Below are 15,868 nucleotides of genomic sequence, written 5' to 3' on the forward strand. Positions count from 1 at the left end.
CTCCTTTTTTTTTTCCTGGAAAACTTTCTAGAGATTGCTTTTCCTGTTGTGAACTAGATTAGGGGCTTTCCAGGTCTCTGTGTGCAACACAGCTGTCATCATGAGACTTCTCTGTGCCATTACTCTGTGAACCTCCTGCCTCTCTTTCCTGGTTTAGATGTTGTGTCTTGAGCCCATTTCACTGTCATTCCTTATTTGTTTGGGGAGGTACATGTTCCAACTATTTACTGCAAAAGGGTACATGGGTGGTAACATTACTTAATGTCTGAAATTTATTCTACTCTTAGTTGGGCTATGAATAGAATTCCTAAATAATTTGAAAATAATTTTTATGTCATTTTGAAGGCATGTTCCATCGTCTTCCAGTTGTCCGTGTTTAAAAGTTTCGTGCCATTCTGATTCTCTCTCCTTTGAATGTGGCTTGCCTGTTTACAGTGTTTTGACCTGCTATATTCTGCACACTAATGAACTTTGGTGTAAGCCTGTCCATCTTTCCTGCCCCTACATTCATGCTGCTGAATACTAATGGACCTTTTTAATAGGGAAACTCATTTACTTCCCTTCTGGGAAATGTTCTTGTATTATTGTTTTGATAATTTTGTCCCTTCCATTTTCACTGTTCTCATGTCTGTCCTTTCTATTAATCATTTTTTTTAGCACTTTTATTGGGTCTGTAAGTTATCTTTTCTATACTGTTTCCCATTTCTTCCTCCCTCTCTCCTTTCTTTTCTTCACTTTTGTTGTTGTTATCCTGTTTTGGGGAGGGGAAGAGTGTCTCAATTTTGATTTCTGGAGAAAAATGTAAGCATCTATTTCTTTTCAGAAGTGACTTTGGTAATCACAGAATGGGTAGAAAGAAGGCCAAGACAGTCTTGATGCTTCTAACACATTTGTAGAATTAAATCACAGAATGAGCCATCAGGTAAAACCATCATCCTTTGACTTGGTTCATAATTTTGAATCAACACTGTTTTCTTTATTAGTGTTTTTAAGGCATAGTTTGCATTTATTATTTTTTAAAGAAACATATTTATTTATTTGACAGATCGAGAGAGCACAAGCAGAGGGAGCAGCAGAGGAGAGAGAGAAGCAGACTCCCCTGCCGAGAAGGGAGCCTGATGTGGGGCTTGATCCCAGGACCCGGGATCATGACCTGAGCTGAAGGTACACTTCACTGACTGAGCCACCCAGGTGCCCCAGGCATAGTTTACATTTAATAAAATATACAGATCTTACATGTTCAACACCCTAGGAAGTTCCCTTAAACCCCTTCTCCTTGGTCATCCACAAAGAGTAGTTTCACCTGGTGTTAAACTTTGTGGAATCACATATGATGCATTTATTTTTTTTGTATCTGATTATTTTTGCTCAGTATGTTTTTGAGATTCATCCCTGTTAGTAGTTCTTTGCTTTTGTTGCTGAGTTGTATTCCATTTTATGAATATAACATATTATAATATGATCACACCGAATTTTCTTTCCATTTTCCTGTGGGATTGTTTGCAAATTTGGCTGTTTTTTTAAATAAAGCTATATAAACATTCTTTTGTAGACATGTTTTTATTTCTCTTATGTAAATACATAGTATCACCTCATTTGTGAGATACACTCCTAAGTACTTTTTTTTTTTTTTAAGATTTTTAAGTACTCTCTACACCAACATGGGGCTCAAACTTACAACCCCAAAATCAAGAGTTGCATGGTCTACCAACTGAGCCAGCCAGGTGCCCCAGTACTTGGTGTTCTTTGATGCCATTATAAATGGTCTTTAAAATGTTTATTTTCTAATTGTTTATTGCTGAGATATTAAGAAATAATTGATTTTTTTATTACAATTAAGATTTTAACAATGGTATTTTCTATAACATCCATTCATAGTCTTATGTTTTCAAACCAAGCCTGGCTCTATTAAAGCAGGCCTTTCAATATTATAGAATGCTATTTGACTATAGCAAACAGATTTAGAAACTCAATTATAATAAGATACACAGGATAAGCATAAACTATTAAAATTTTTAATAAGTATACATTAGATATAAACTTAAATTTAATGCCAACCAGGAAATAATTGCTAACCTCTCATTTAATAAATTTGGTGGCTAGCAGAGTATCTAGTCTCCTTATAACATGTTTTCCCATCCTAATAATTTCTCATTAAATGTCTACAAAGCTTGTAATCTCTAGCTTTGATTACATTTTCTAGCCAAAGTTTATTTTTTTAAAGGATTTTATATATTTATTCATGAGAGACATAGTGAGGCAGAGGCACAGGCAGAGGGAGAAGCAGGCTCCCTATAGGGAACCTAATGCAGGACTCGATCCCAGGACCCTGGGATCACAACCTGAGCCGAAGGCAGCTGCTCAACCACTGAGCCACCCAGGCATTCCTCTAGCCAAGGTTTAAATTGGAAATGAGGCTTAAAATTTTATTTCCACATTTCCTTCCCTTTTTATAGATTTAAAAAATTCTTAATCTCATTTTTACTTCCAAAAGCTTAGAAATTTTTTCATAATCCTGTTCTTGTTTCACAAGTGCAATGTTTTTTCATTTCTCTAAGGATGTTCCAGTTGCTTCTGTTCCTTGTACTGCTGGTTTCTTCTGAGGTTTTCTTGGTTGTGTTGGGGGTCTTTTTCATTTTGAAGACTTTGCTCCAATGCCTGTTGATCCTTGGCTATCCATGCATATGTTAGAGAAAGTTTCTAAAAAGTTGGGAGATTTTACAAGCTTCCTGAAGTGCAGATAGGACACGTTAATTTGTAGATTACACTGTAGGTGTATTATTTTCCAAGGTGCTTCTCCACTGGGAAGCCTCAAATATCACTCTATCCTTTCTGTGAGGTGGCAAGGTTTCTCCAGATGCCTTCCTATTAAAACCCAGTAGCCAACATTTTAGAACTCGGAGGAAAACGGGCATTGGGGAACAGAGCTTTCTTGACTTGGCCTCCAGACTTTTAGTTAATCTTGGTGATTTCAATCTGGCGCTTCACTCTTGCCTACTGTTCCTGTATTTGGAACATCCGAGGGCAGCCCCGGTGGCGCAGTGGTTTAGCGCCGTCTGCAGCCTAGGGCGTGATCCTGGAGACTGGGATTGAGTACCACGTCAGGCTCCCTGCATGGAGCCTGCTTCTCCCTCTGCCTGTGTCTCTGCACCTCTTTCTCTCTCTCTCTCTCTCTCTGTCTCTATGAATAAATAAATAAATTATCTTTAAAAAAAAAAAAAGAACATCCGAGATTCAGTTTCTCCAGATAAAATATATCTCCTAACTTCTGGGCAAAGTGGGAGTGAAAACCTAGGGTTCTAACTGCTTCTGACACAGATTTTCAAGTACTTTCATTGTTTCCTGGTTTCTACCACTGCTCCCCACACCCACCCACACCTTCCTCTTTTTCCAGTACCACCAATTCCCGAGCCTTGTAGGGATTTCCGGGAGGCAAATCAACTTGTTTACTTGTTTTTTTAATCTTCCAGTGCAAGCACTTAGATATCAGCTTCCTCTTTTCCTTCTAAATTTATTTTTCTGGGGATCCCTGGAAAAATATTTTCCGGGGATCCCTGGTGCTCGGCGGTTTGGCACCTGCCTTTGGCCCAGGGCGTGATCCTGGAGACCCAGGATCGAGTCCCGCATCGGGCTCCCGGCATGGAGCCTGCTTCTCCCTCTGCCTGTGTCTCTGCCTCTCTTTCTCTCTCTGTTTCTATCATGAATAAATAAATAAAATCTTTGGGGAAAAAAATTATTTTTCCTATTTTTTTGCCTGCTGTCTTCATATATCTCCATTATTATTATTATTATTATTATTATTATTATTATTATTATTATAGAGAGTGTATGTACCTGTACCTGTAAGGGGCAGGGGAGCAGAGAGAGAGGGAGGGAGAATCCCAAGCAGGCTTCATACCCAGTGTGGAGCCTGATGAGGGCCTGAATCTCATGACCCTGAGGTCATGACTTGAGACAAAATCAAGAGTTGGTCAGTTGCTTAACCAGCTGAGGCACCCAGGCATCCCATATCTCCTATTTTAATTGAAGGTAGGATATGGATTCTTTTTTATATTCCTTTGTTGCTTTGAGATCATTTATGAGAGAAAGAGGTAAAAACATCTTTATTTCCATTTTGTAAGTTGACATACTGTATTCCCTAAAAGAAAAAGTAAACTGAACACTATGAACAACTGTACGCCCACAAACTGGGTAACTAGATGAAATGGACAAATCCTACCAACACAAAAATCTACCAAGACTATTTCACAAAGAAAAAATTCGAATAGATCTATGGTAAGAAGATCGAATCAGTAATCAAAAACAATAACAATAACAACAACCAACACCAAAACAAAAGCCTCCTGACAAAGAAAAGCACTGGACTTTATGGCTTCACTGGTAAATCTTACCAAACATTTAAAAAAGAACTAATACCGAGGCACCTGGGTGGCTCAGAGGTTGAGTGTCTGCCTTCAGCTCAGGGTGTGATCCTGGGATCCCAGGATCCAGTCCCACATCGGGCTCCCAAAAGCATTCTTTGTTTCTTTTCCAAGATGATGATAATTCTTCATAAATTTCCTTTCTCCATATGGGCACCTTGGCTTTTAAAGTATCAATGGCAGGGCAGCCGCGTGGCTCAGCAGTTTACTGCTGCCTTCAGCCCAGGGCCTGATCCTGGAAACCCGGGATGGAGTCCCACATTGGGCTTCCCCTCTGGAGCCTGCTTCTCCCTCTGCCTGTGTCTCTGCCTCTCTCTCTCTCAGTCTCTCATGAATAAATAAAAATGAAATCTTGAAAAATAAATAAAATATCAGTGGCATAGCTCACAGCCTGGAGGGATGAGGCCCTATGGACCGAGGACACAGTAAAGATAATGCTCGCTTCTGATACTGGAACTAAGCCAAGTCTATGAAACACTGCTATGTGTTTGGCCATTTCTGCCTAATGTCACTACAGATCTTTCTGATTTCATTTTCTGCCATCGGTAGATATGCTTCATATTCTAAACTAATGAGTTTTTTTTCCCTTCAAAGTTGTTTCTTGTAGTCCCTACAAATAGACTGCACCACACAGTGAAGAAATCACCAATTGTGAGACTTCATCTATGGAGAGGTTCTCAGCAGTGAATTTTATTATATCTTTAGGTTTCTCTTCAACTTCATTCAGATCTTTCCTAAGTGGCTCCAGAGCACTACCCTCCACTAATGGGGGAGATAATGGCAATTTCATCTTCTGACTGAAGGTGGAGGAGCTGATCTCCAAGATCGACATACTCTTTTTTTTTTTTTTTTTAATTTTTATTTATTTATGATAGTCACAGAGAGAGAGAGAGGCAGAGACACAGGCAGAGGGAGAAGCAGGCTCCATGCACCGGGAGCCCGACGTGGGATTCGATCCCAGGTCTCCAGGATCGCGCCCTGGGCCAAAGGCAGGCGCCAAACCGCTGCGCCACCCAGGGATCCCTCGACATACTCTTGATGGACAGCAAATATCACCTAGTCAGAGCAATTAGGGAAGAAATAAAGAGAAATAAAAGGCATTCAAAGCGAAAAGGGAGAAGTAAAACAATCACTTTGCAGATGACAAATATGTAGAAAACCCTAAAGAACCTCCCCCTCCAAAACTCTATAACTAATGAACGAATTCAACAAAGCAGCAGGATATAAAGTCAACACACAAAAATCAGCTGCATTCCACACTAGTAACAGGTTGAAAAGGAAATTACGATGATAATCCCACTTACAACAATACTCAAGAGAATAAAATAGGATTAACCAAGGAGGTGTAAGATTTGCATGATGAAAACCACAAAACATTATGGAAAGAAATGAGACACAGGGGCACCCAGGGGGCTCAGCGGTTTAGCGCTGCCTTCAGCTTAGGGCATGATTCCCGGGGTTCTGGGATCGAGTCTGGCATCGGGCTCCCTGCATGGAGCCTGCTTCTCCCTCTGCCCGTGTCTCTGCCTCTCTCTCTCTCTGTCTCTCATGAATAAGTAAATACAATTAAAAAAAGAAAAAAGAAATTAGACACAAATACATGGGAACACATCTCGTGTCCATGGATTGTAAAACTTAATACTGTTAAGATGTCAACACTAACGATGGTGAGCAACAGATCAATGTAACCCCTATCAAAACCCGAGTGACTTTTTTTTTTTTTTTTTGCAGAAAACAGAAAAACCCATACTAAAGTTAATACGGAATCTCAAGAAGCCGATCGTAACTAGCCAAAAACAAAAACAAAACGAAACAAACAAAAACACTTGAAGACGAAGCTGGAAGACTCGCCAAGTTGTTAAGACCCAGCGCCAGAAGAGCAACTGACACAGGGGACACGGGAAAAAAAACATTTGTTGGATGAGTAAATATGCATCTCCTCTAAGGACTTTTGTTTCTTAGGACAGCCTGATTCCTGTTCGGTTGCCAGCTCTCCTATAAGGGTAAGATTTTTTCAAGTTCCCAGTCCCCTTCTATTAAGAGGGCAAAAAGGGCGCCTGGGGGGCCCAGAGGTTGAGCATCTGCCTTGGGCCCAGGTCGTGACCCCGGGGTCAAGTCCCGCATCGGGTTCCCTGCAGGGAGCCTGCTTATCCCTCTGCCTGTGTCTCTGCCTCTGTGTCTCATGAATAAATAAAATCTAAAAACAAAACAAAACAAAAAAAGGACAAAAAGAAAACAACAGGTAGAAAATGAACCCAAAGGGCACACCTAAGAAACGGAAGCCCGCCCCTCCAGCCCTGCCCTTCCGGAGGCGCAGCCCCGCCCGTGGCCCCGCTCCCGGGCCGCGCAGCTCCGGAACTCGCGTGGCGACCGGATCTCGCGGGACTGCGCCTCTGCCCCTGATTGGCCGAGCTCAGGGGGCGTGGCGCGCAGCGACGACCTTTGACGCCCGGCGTGCGCAGGCGCGCGCCATGGCTGGCGGGAGTCCGGGAGCGGTGTGGGTCGGCGGGGGCCGCGGGGAGGCTCGGTGAGGGGCCGCCTCCCGGAGCGGGGCAGCCGGAGCGGGGGAGGAGCAAGCGTGAGGCTGCCCGGGCGGCTCTGCGGCTAGCGCTAGCCGTCGCTCCGTGCCGGCCGTCATGTGGGCTGCCCTGAGGTTGGCCCCACGGCCGTGCGCCCGCGCCCTCATCCCCCGGCCACGCGCTTATCACGGCGACTCTCCGGGCAGGCTGGGCACCCAGCTAGACTTGGGCTCTGCCGTCTACCAGGTAGGCTGGGTCAGCGACCCCGGGGTCCCCGCCTGCACTTGTCGGCTTGCCCGGCCCTGTGCGTTGTTGCGGATCCCGCGTCGTGGTCCTGGGGCGCAGGGGCGGCCCTTGCAGTCTGCAGAACAATCGCAAACCCCGGGACGTTAGCCCGGGACGGTGTTTGCCTCTTGTTACACGTGCCGGCTGCCTGAAGCCTCGGACCCCGGACCTCCGGGGGCTCGGTGTTGGCGTTGCCCCGAAACCCCGGGACGGCCTGGCTTAGCCCGGGTCGCCCCGGGGTGCGCTTAATTGACGTCAGTTGAAAAGCTGTTCGTAGAACAACATGCTTATCTTTGAGCGGCCTTTCTTGGAACTGGTGTGGCAAGGTCAGAGACACAGCTCGTGAAGTATCCGAGCTGGAAAGTTTCAGTCCGTGTCCAGGGAGCCTTGAAGTCGTAACGGGCCGGGCAGCCCGGGGGGCTCAGCGATTCAGCGCCGCCTGCAGCCCAGGGCGTGACCCTAGGTCCCGGGATCCAGTCCCGCGTCGGGCTCCCTGCGTGCAGCCTGCTGTTCCCTCTGCCTGTGCCTCTACCTCTCTCTCTCTCTCTCTGTGTGTCTCTCATGAGTAAATAAATAACATCTTTAAAAAAAAAATCGTAAGGGTCATTTTCAGAAAAGATGTTTTACGCAGTTTCCTTAAATTGAAAGAAGATAGGCAGGGCGAGACAGAAACAGTACGGGAGAAGAGGCTTCCAGGAGTCTAGATTTTATTTATTTATTTTTGGGGGGGGAGGGGTCAGGAGAGAATGTTTAATTCGGAAATACTAAGTAGTGTCTGCGGTCAGGCAGTATGTTAGTTTTTTTTTTTTTTTTTTTTTTTTTAAGATTTTATTAATTCATGAGAGACACAGGCAGAGGGAGAAGCAGGCTCCATGCAGGGAGCCCGATGCAGGACTCGATCCCAGGACCCTGGGGTCACGACCTGGGCTGAAGGCAGGTGCTCAACTGCTGAGCCACCCGGGCTGCCCTATATGTTAGGTATTTGGTGTAGGTGTGTAAGCATGGAATTAGGTGCCTACATGTAGGGAGGATGGATAGGAAAGCAGGTGCATTGCGAAGCACAGCGTCTAAAGCTTGAAAAGGGAAGTTACAGAGAGCTGCAGGTTGGGGGCGATGAGTGAGTTGGATCTTGGTGGTTGGGCTGGCCAGCCTCCAGGCAGGGGAGGAGAGGCAAGACTGACCGGAGTCATGAAAGTGTCTAGTAGGTATGAGGACTTGGAAGTCATCACCAGGGTGTGGAATTGATGGAACAGATGAGATGAAATGGTGGAGGGCCTTGCTCTGCTGAAGCCACATTCAAATTTCACCTTGCAGACTGCTTGCGAAGGTACATAAGTAGGGAAGTAGCAAGATCCTGTAGATGTGTTAGGATCACCAGCGTGGAGGCTGTTCAAAGGATAGATCTCCCATTTTGAGCATGGCTTCTTGGCTGGGTGTTTTCCTGGTTGCCGTAGGCCTTTGGCTATTTTTTTTGGAGCTCCTGTAAGGTTGTTTTTGCTAGTTTTTGATCCTGTGGGGATGTCTCTGTGGGAGAATGAGGGCCTGGAGCTTGAGGCTCTGGAGCTTCACAGTCTGCCATTTCTTTTGGCTTCAGGTTAGGGCCTATGTTTTTGATGATGGCTGTTAACTAGGGATTAGGGAGTGTGGGCCTGAGTGTCAGGAAAGACAGAGAGTGCCTTTCTCTGTGTCAAATAATGTTCTGATCCATTCTGTGCCCTCGCAGTTGGAGGAGGGAAGTAGTTGTGGTCAGATGGAAAAGGCATTGGTGGGCAGCCCGCGTGGCTCAGGGGTTTAGCGCTGCCCTTGGCCCAGAGCCTGATCCTGAGGACCCAGGATCGAGTCCTACGTCGGGCTCCCTGCATGGAGCCTGCTTCTCCCTCTGTCTGTCTCTGCCTCTCTCTCTCCCTGTGTCTCTCATGAATAAGTAAATAAAATCTTTAAAGAAAAAAAAGAAAAGGCATTGGTGTAGTATTTCATGCTTGTTAAAAACTACCAACGTATTTCCACAGAGGAAAGAAAAAACCTGGAGGGAAATAACTTTTCCTTCTCTCCACATTGTCATCTAAGGATCTGTTTAGCCGGCCTTTGCTTCAGCAAGAGACGGCCCCAAGATCTCTGTGTCCGAAACAACAAATATTTCCTTTTTGCCATGCCATCTGTAGGTTGGCTGTGGCAGTTCTCTCTAGGCAGTGCATCAGATTCAGGTCTGCTCTATTTGTTTTTTATTCCAGATCCCAGACTGAAGGGACAGTGGCTACTGAGGGATGTTCCTCTCGTTATGGAAGTCTGAGGACAGTATGGAAACACTGTCCTTCTCAGAGCCTCTGCTTGCAGTTAGTACACTGTCACTTTTGCCCACATTCCACTGGTCAAAGCGAGTACAGTGGACAGATTTATAGACTGGAGGGGGGGGGAGTATAATCTCACATTAAACCTTAGCAGGGAGGGGAGGGATAGAAGAAATTTGAACAAGAAGTACTTTCAGCCTCATGCCCTCGAGGTGGCTGCTTAAGCTCCACTTATTAGGTAAGAGTTCAGGTAAAGGAGGAAGAAGGTGAGTAGGCAAAAGGACACCTTCACCTGCTTGTTCTCTTTTTTAAGAAGCCTTTCTAGAAGTCACGCCTAACAACTTCTGCCTCCATTTCACCAGTTAGAAATTTTTTTTTAAGATTTTATTTATTTATTCATGGAGAGAGACAGAGGCAGAGACACAGGGAGAGGGAGAAGCAGGGACCCCGATGCAAGACTTGATCCCGGAACCCCCGGATCATGCCCTGAGCCCAAGGCAGATGCTCAACCACTGAGCCACCCAGGCGTCCCTTCACTGGTTAGAATTTTTTTTTTTTTTAAACATATTTATTTATGACAGTCACAGAGAGAGAGGCAGGGACATAGGCAGAGGGAGAAGCAGGCTCCATGCACCGAGAGCCCGACGTGGGATTCGATCCCGGGTCTCCAGGACCGCGCCCTGGGCCAAAGGCAGGCGCCAAACCGCTGCGCCACCCAGGGATCCCCTTTCACTGGTTAGAATTAAATCACATGGCCACACATGTCTATGGAAGGAGGGCAGGATATGTTACTTTTCCAGCTGGGCATGTTCAGGGCTAGGGAGGAGAGGGCTTAGGGATTTGGAGATGACGGGTTAAGAGATGGGGGTACCTGGGTGTCCCAGTTTTCTCAGTGGCTAGGAATCTGTCCTGCCCACTGTCACTTCTCATGGCCGTGGGCCTTAGAAAGCCTTGGCAATTAGTGACAGTTTCCTTTATTTCTTGACTGGGAGGCTGGCTTAGCTAGGGTAAAGATCCCTTGTGTAACTAGCTGTAATTTCGATTGACTTTGTTCTAGATTGGGCAATGTTCTAGGCTGTAGTGGTGGTGTCTTGGGTGTGAGTACACTTTAGTAGAGCGTTACTTGTTTCCTTTGTGCCTGTGGGAACCACTTTTCATCACTTCTAGAACTCTGGTGCCTGTGTTTTACAAAGTTGATGGGAAACTGGGAGGTAACAGTGCGGGTGGAGGAGCTCAGCTACTTCTTGATGGGGGGAGGTGGATGATGATGACGACAAAAGAAGCTAAAGGCACAGCAGAATCCTATCAGCCTCTCCATCAGCAAGGGAAGGAGGACTGGTTAAAGGACACTGAGAGGACACACTTAGCATAGTGGGAGAAACCTATGGGACACACAGAACCTATCAAGACCAAAAAAGGTGGGAGAACTTACATTTCAGAAAAGACTTAAGAAACATCATCCACCTGTGGGTATATGGACCTTCCATAGAATCCTATTCAAATAAGCAAACTAAAAAAACATCCATCTGCCAGTTGAGGAAATGTCTTCACTAATGGATATTTGATGTTATTAGCAGATTATTGATAATCAAGAATGGCCCTCATCTTTTGGAGATTTGGAAACACTGACTACGGATGGAGTGCTATGTCTAGGATTTTCTTCAGAATAATTCAGGGTGGGGTGCCTAGGGGCTCAGTGGGTTGGGCATCTGGCTTCAGCCCGGGTCGGGGGATCCTGGGATGGAGTCTCGCCAGCTGGATCAGGCTCTCTGCTCAGTGGGCAGTCTGCTTGCCCCTCTCACTCTGCTCCCCCCACCCCCCTTGTGCTCTCTCTCTGCCTCACTCACTCTAAATGAATGAATGAATGAATGAATGAATGATTCAGGGTGGGGGGCAAGAAAAACAACTTCGGCCTTATATGGGTAATTGTTGAATGACATTGGCTGCATTCCATGCTAGTCTTTTTGTTTTTGTATATGTTTGAAAATTTCCATGGAAGAAAGTTAACTTTAAAAAAAATATATTTCATTTACTTATTTTCAAAGATTTTATTTATTCATGAGAGAGAGGTAGAGACACAGGCAGAGGGGGAAGCAGGGTCCCTGTGGGGACTCAATCCCTGGACCCTGGGATCATGCCCTGAGCCGAAGGCAGACGCTCCACCACTGAGCCACCCAGGCGTCCCTATTTATTTATTTGTAAACCCAGGCATCCCAGCGTTTTTCCATTAACAGTTAAGAACTCCATTTAAGAGGAGCGGAATATGTTAGCGAAACCCCTGCGTCTTTGCTTTGCCATGCTGTAACCTGTCTTTGTTTCCTAGTGTGTTGGGCTAAGCAGGGCTGAGCAGACGATAGAATGTCATAATGACTGGATGGACTAGCTCCAGAATTAGCCCCATATGTCACTGGAAAAAACCTTTTTTTCTTCATTTTATCAATTTTAAACTAACAGTAGGATTATTCCTAGGTAAATGTGTTACCCTTTCACATACCTTGTTGAGATAACAGGTATTCAGATTTTTTTTCCATTTGCATTACATTCCATTTATTTATTTATTTATTTATTGGGGGGGGCAGAGGGAGACAATCTTTATTTTAAAAATTTGTTTTTATTTTTTAAGTTTAAAATAAATTAACATATAATGTATTATTCATTTTAGAGGTAGAGGTCAGTGATTCATCAGTTGAATAGAACACCCAATGCTCATCACATCACATGCCCCCCCCTTAATGCCCATCACCCACTTAACCCATCCCTCCCACCCAACCTCCCCTCCAGCAACCCTGTTTGTCTCCTAGACTTAAGAGTCTCTTACGGTTTATCTCTATCTCGTCTTGTTTTATTTTTCCCTCCCTTCCCCTATGTTCATCTGTTTTATTTTGTTTTGTTTTGTTTTTAAGATTTTATTTATTTATTTATGATAGACATAGAGAGAGAGAGAGAGAGAGGTAGAGACACAGGAGGAGGGAGAAGCAGGCTCCATGCCGGGAGCCCAACGTGGGACTTGATCCCGAGCCTCCAGGATCGTGCCCTGGGCCAAAGGCAGGCACCAAACCACTGAGCCACCCAGGGATCCCTGATTCTGTGATTTTTGACAAAAGACTTGCTCATTGTGAGCTTAAGGCATTTGTGGAAATGAATCTCATCCAAACTGTTAACCTTGAATCTCTTTACTTGCTAGTGGTTGGATTAAAAAATAATCTGATAAATACATTGTATGAAAAGGCAGGCCATGTATATTGTTCAATATGTGACTCCAAGTTCAATGGAGGAACTTAATGGGGCACCTGGGTGGCTCACTCAGTTAAGCATCCAACTCTTGATTTCTGTCCAGGTCATGATCACGAGGTTGTAAGATCAAGCCCCACATCAGGCTCCACACTGGGCACAGAGCCTGCTTAATTAAGATTCTCTCTCTCTCTGGGGCAGCCCAGGGGGCCCAGCGGTTTAGTGCCACCTCAGCCCAGGTTGTGATCCTGGAGTCCTGGGTTCAAGTTCACCGTTGGGCTCCCTGCGAGGAGCCTGCTTTTCCCTCTGCCTGTGTCTCTGCCTCTCTTGCTCTATGTTTCTCATGAATAAATAATAAAATCTTTTTTTTTTTTTTAAAGCTCTCTCTAAAAAAAGAAAGATTCTCTCTCCATTTAAGAAACAAAACAGGGACGCCTGGCTGGCTCAGCGGTTGAGCGTCTGCCTTCGGCTCAGGGCATGATTCCACGGTCCCAGGATCGAGTCCCACATTGGGCTCCCTGCATGGAGCCTGCTTCTTCCTCTGCCTGTGTCTCTGCCTCTCTGTGTCTCTCTCATGAATAAATAAATAAAATCTTTAAAAAACAAAACAAAATAGGGGATCCCTGGGTGGCTCAGCGGTTTAGCGCCTGCCTTTGGCCCAGGGCACGATCCTGGAGGCCCGGGATCAAGTCCCACGTCGGGCTCCCGGCATGGAGCCTGCTTTTCCCTCCTCCTGTGTCTCTGCCTCTCTCTTTCTCTCTCTCTGTCTTTCATGAATAAATAAATAAAATCTTAAAAAAAAAAATCACAGAATCAGTCAGTCTGTGAATTGAAGAAATTACTGAGCTGAGAGTGGCAGAGAAAGTAGAATTCCAAACAATAGAGCATTTGGGAAGGCTGCCTCCCTGATGAAGGTGCTTCACCATCTGTGGGGATTCTTAAGATTAGGGTTCCTGAGGGGCGGGTGCCTGGCTGGCCTAGTCAGTACAGCATGCAACTCGACCCCAGGGGTTATGAGTTCAAGCCCCATTTTAGGCTGAGAGCATACTTTAAAAAAAGAAGGTTTCTGAAACAGCTACCTACGAGGTGGATTTTTAACCTTAGAATAAAGGTAGAAGTTGACAAGATGGACTTTAAGCAGAAAATAAGCAAAAAATGACTTTCCCTGGGCAGTGGAGTGATCTGCTTCCCTTTCTATTTGGCAACATGGTGGTGAGATCTTTTCCTCACCCTGTGTGCTGAGCAGCAGGTAGACTGAGGCCAGAGTAGCACCCATCTGTGAGCCCCAGGGTGGCAGTGGCAGCTCAGGGTCAGGTGAGAGAGCCCCACAGAGAAGATGCCCTTTGGCTCCAGGTAGGAGCTGCCCCCTGATTCTGTCCCAGAGCTCTTCTCTGCCCCTTGGTTTTGTTTATATAAGGCGCCCCTTCATTTTAAACGTTTTCTGCTGGGTCTCGCAGATGACAGAGGAGTTCAGGATGCAGCCCCCGCTTACTAGGACTAGTTCTTAACCCAGGAGGCTCTCCATACAAAGGTGGCTCCCTTTAGGCGTGAGATGTTAGGCTGTTTAAGTCTCTTCGTTCACGTCAAGTGGCACTGTACGTGTTGCTCTAATGCCACCTCTTGGTGACAGGCTGAACAGACATGCTTTGGTGCAAGAGCTTTGTTTCTTTCTAAGGCGATTCATAAAGCTAGGGGTTTCTGAATTTTCCAAATGTGAATGAAAAGGATCTGTATCGTGGGCTCAATAGGTGAGCAAAGTTCTTGGCTTCCACTGCTTCATGCTATTCATATCAGCAAACACTATGGTAATCTGAAGAGGTTCTGGTGATGAAAGAACTCTTGGCCTATTACCAAACCCCCTTTTGGGGTGGGTTTCCAGTTTGCCTTGAGTCGAACTTAGAAATGGAGACTATGGGCCAGTGTTTCTCTATTTTTGGTTGGCCATTTGAATCCTTGGGGAACTTTTATTTTATTTTTATTTTTAAAAAGATTTTGTGTATTTATTCATGAAAGACACAGAGAGAGGCAGAGACACAGGCAGAGGGAGAAGCAGGCTCCCTGCAGGGAGCCTGATGTGGGACTTGATCCTGGGACCCCAGGATCATGACCTGAGCTGAAGGCAGACGGTCAACCACTGAGCCACCCAGGCGTCCCTCTCAGGGAAATTTTAAAGTGCCTAATGCCCAGGCCATATGTGTGAATGATGACATCAGAATCTCTGAGGGTTTATTTTTATTTTTCGAAGCTTCCCAGTGATTCCAGTGTCCAGACAAGGTTGCGAAACAATGTTCTAGGCAGATTCTGGAGTTTACTCCTGGCAGGCTATCTGCCCTCAGACAGGGCTTGGGCCTGGAAGAGAAGTGATCACAGGGTGAGTAGACAGGGCTTTTTTTTTTTTTTTTTTTAAGATTTATTTATTTATGAGAGAGAGAGAGGCAGAGAAACAGCAGGAGGGAGAAGCAGGCTCCATGCCGGGAGCCCAATGTGGGACTCTATCCCGGGACTCCAGGATCATGGCCTGGGCTAAAGGGAGGCGCTAAACCGCTGAGCCACCCAGGGATTCCCAGTAGACTGGAACTGTTCAGGGGTTGGGACTTCCCTACTTAAGGGCAAAGATTCTTTCCCTTACAATATGCTGCTTCTCTCTTTTGTTTTCTGGATTTTGCAGAGCAAGAGAATGTAGCATAAACTTTGACCTTGGGAGCTCTTAGAGCTGTAGGAAATAAATAATAGAGCTCTACTATGCAGACTGTAAATTCATGTAATTTTGAACAGCTGGGGGACACCTGATTGGGTCAGCGGTTGAGCGTCTGCCTTTGGCTCAGGTCATGATCCTGGGGTCCTGGGATTGAGTCCCACATCTGGTTCCCCGCAGGGAGCCTGCCTGTGCCTCTGCCTTTCTGTGTCTCTCATAAATAAGTAAATAAAATCTTTTTTAAAAATTTTATTTTGAACAGCTGGAAGGCTGCTTAGTATCACATCATGTAAAAGGAACTAAACCACCAGAGATGTGAAAGACATGGTGGGAAGCAAAATGTGTTAGTGGATTAAACTCTGAATATTCAAAAATAACTAGCTACTTGTTTTAAAAGAATGAGCTGATCAAACAAAATTTACAGAACGG

At 45.3% G+C, this 15,868-nt stretch overlaps 1 protein-coding gene across 2 annotated transcripts in view; it reads left to right on the top strand.

Moving 5' to 3' along the window:
* Positions 1 to 6,852: 6,852 nt before the first annotated feature.
* The window catches only part of MCCC2 (methylcrotonyl-CoA carboxylase subunit 2), a 73,291-nt gene continuing 64,275 nt past the window's right edge, over positions 6,853 to 15,868 (top strand). The window contains exon 1 of one of the 2 annotated variants that reach the window (XM_025447332.3): positions 6,853 to 7,186. In XM_025447332.3, the coding sequence (XP_025303117.1) occupies positions 7,058 to 7,186 (129 nt within the window). In that variant the 5' untranslated portion in view covers positions 6,853 to 7,057. The remainder of the gene's footprint in view (positions 7,187 to 15,868) is intronic. The other variant, XM_049103758.1, reaches the window with a different exon arrangement.

This window comes from Canis lupus, chromosome 2 (genome assembly GCF_003254725.2).
Source record: "Canis lupus dingo isolate Sandy chromosome 2, ASM325472v2, whole genome shotgun sequence".
NCBI classification, from domain to species: Eukaryota; Metazoa; Chordata; class Mammalia; order Carnivora; family Canidae; genus Canis; species Canis lupus.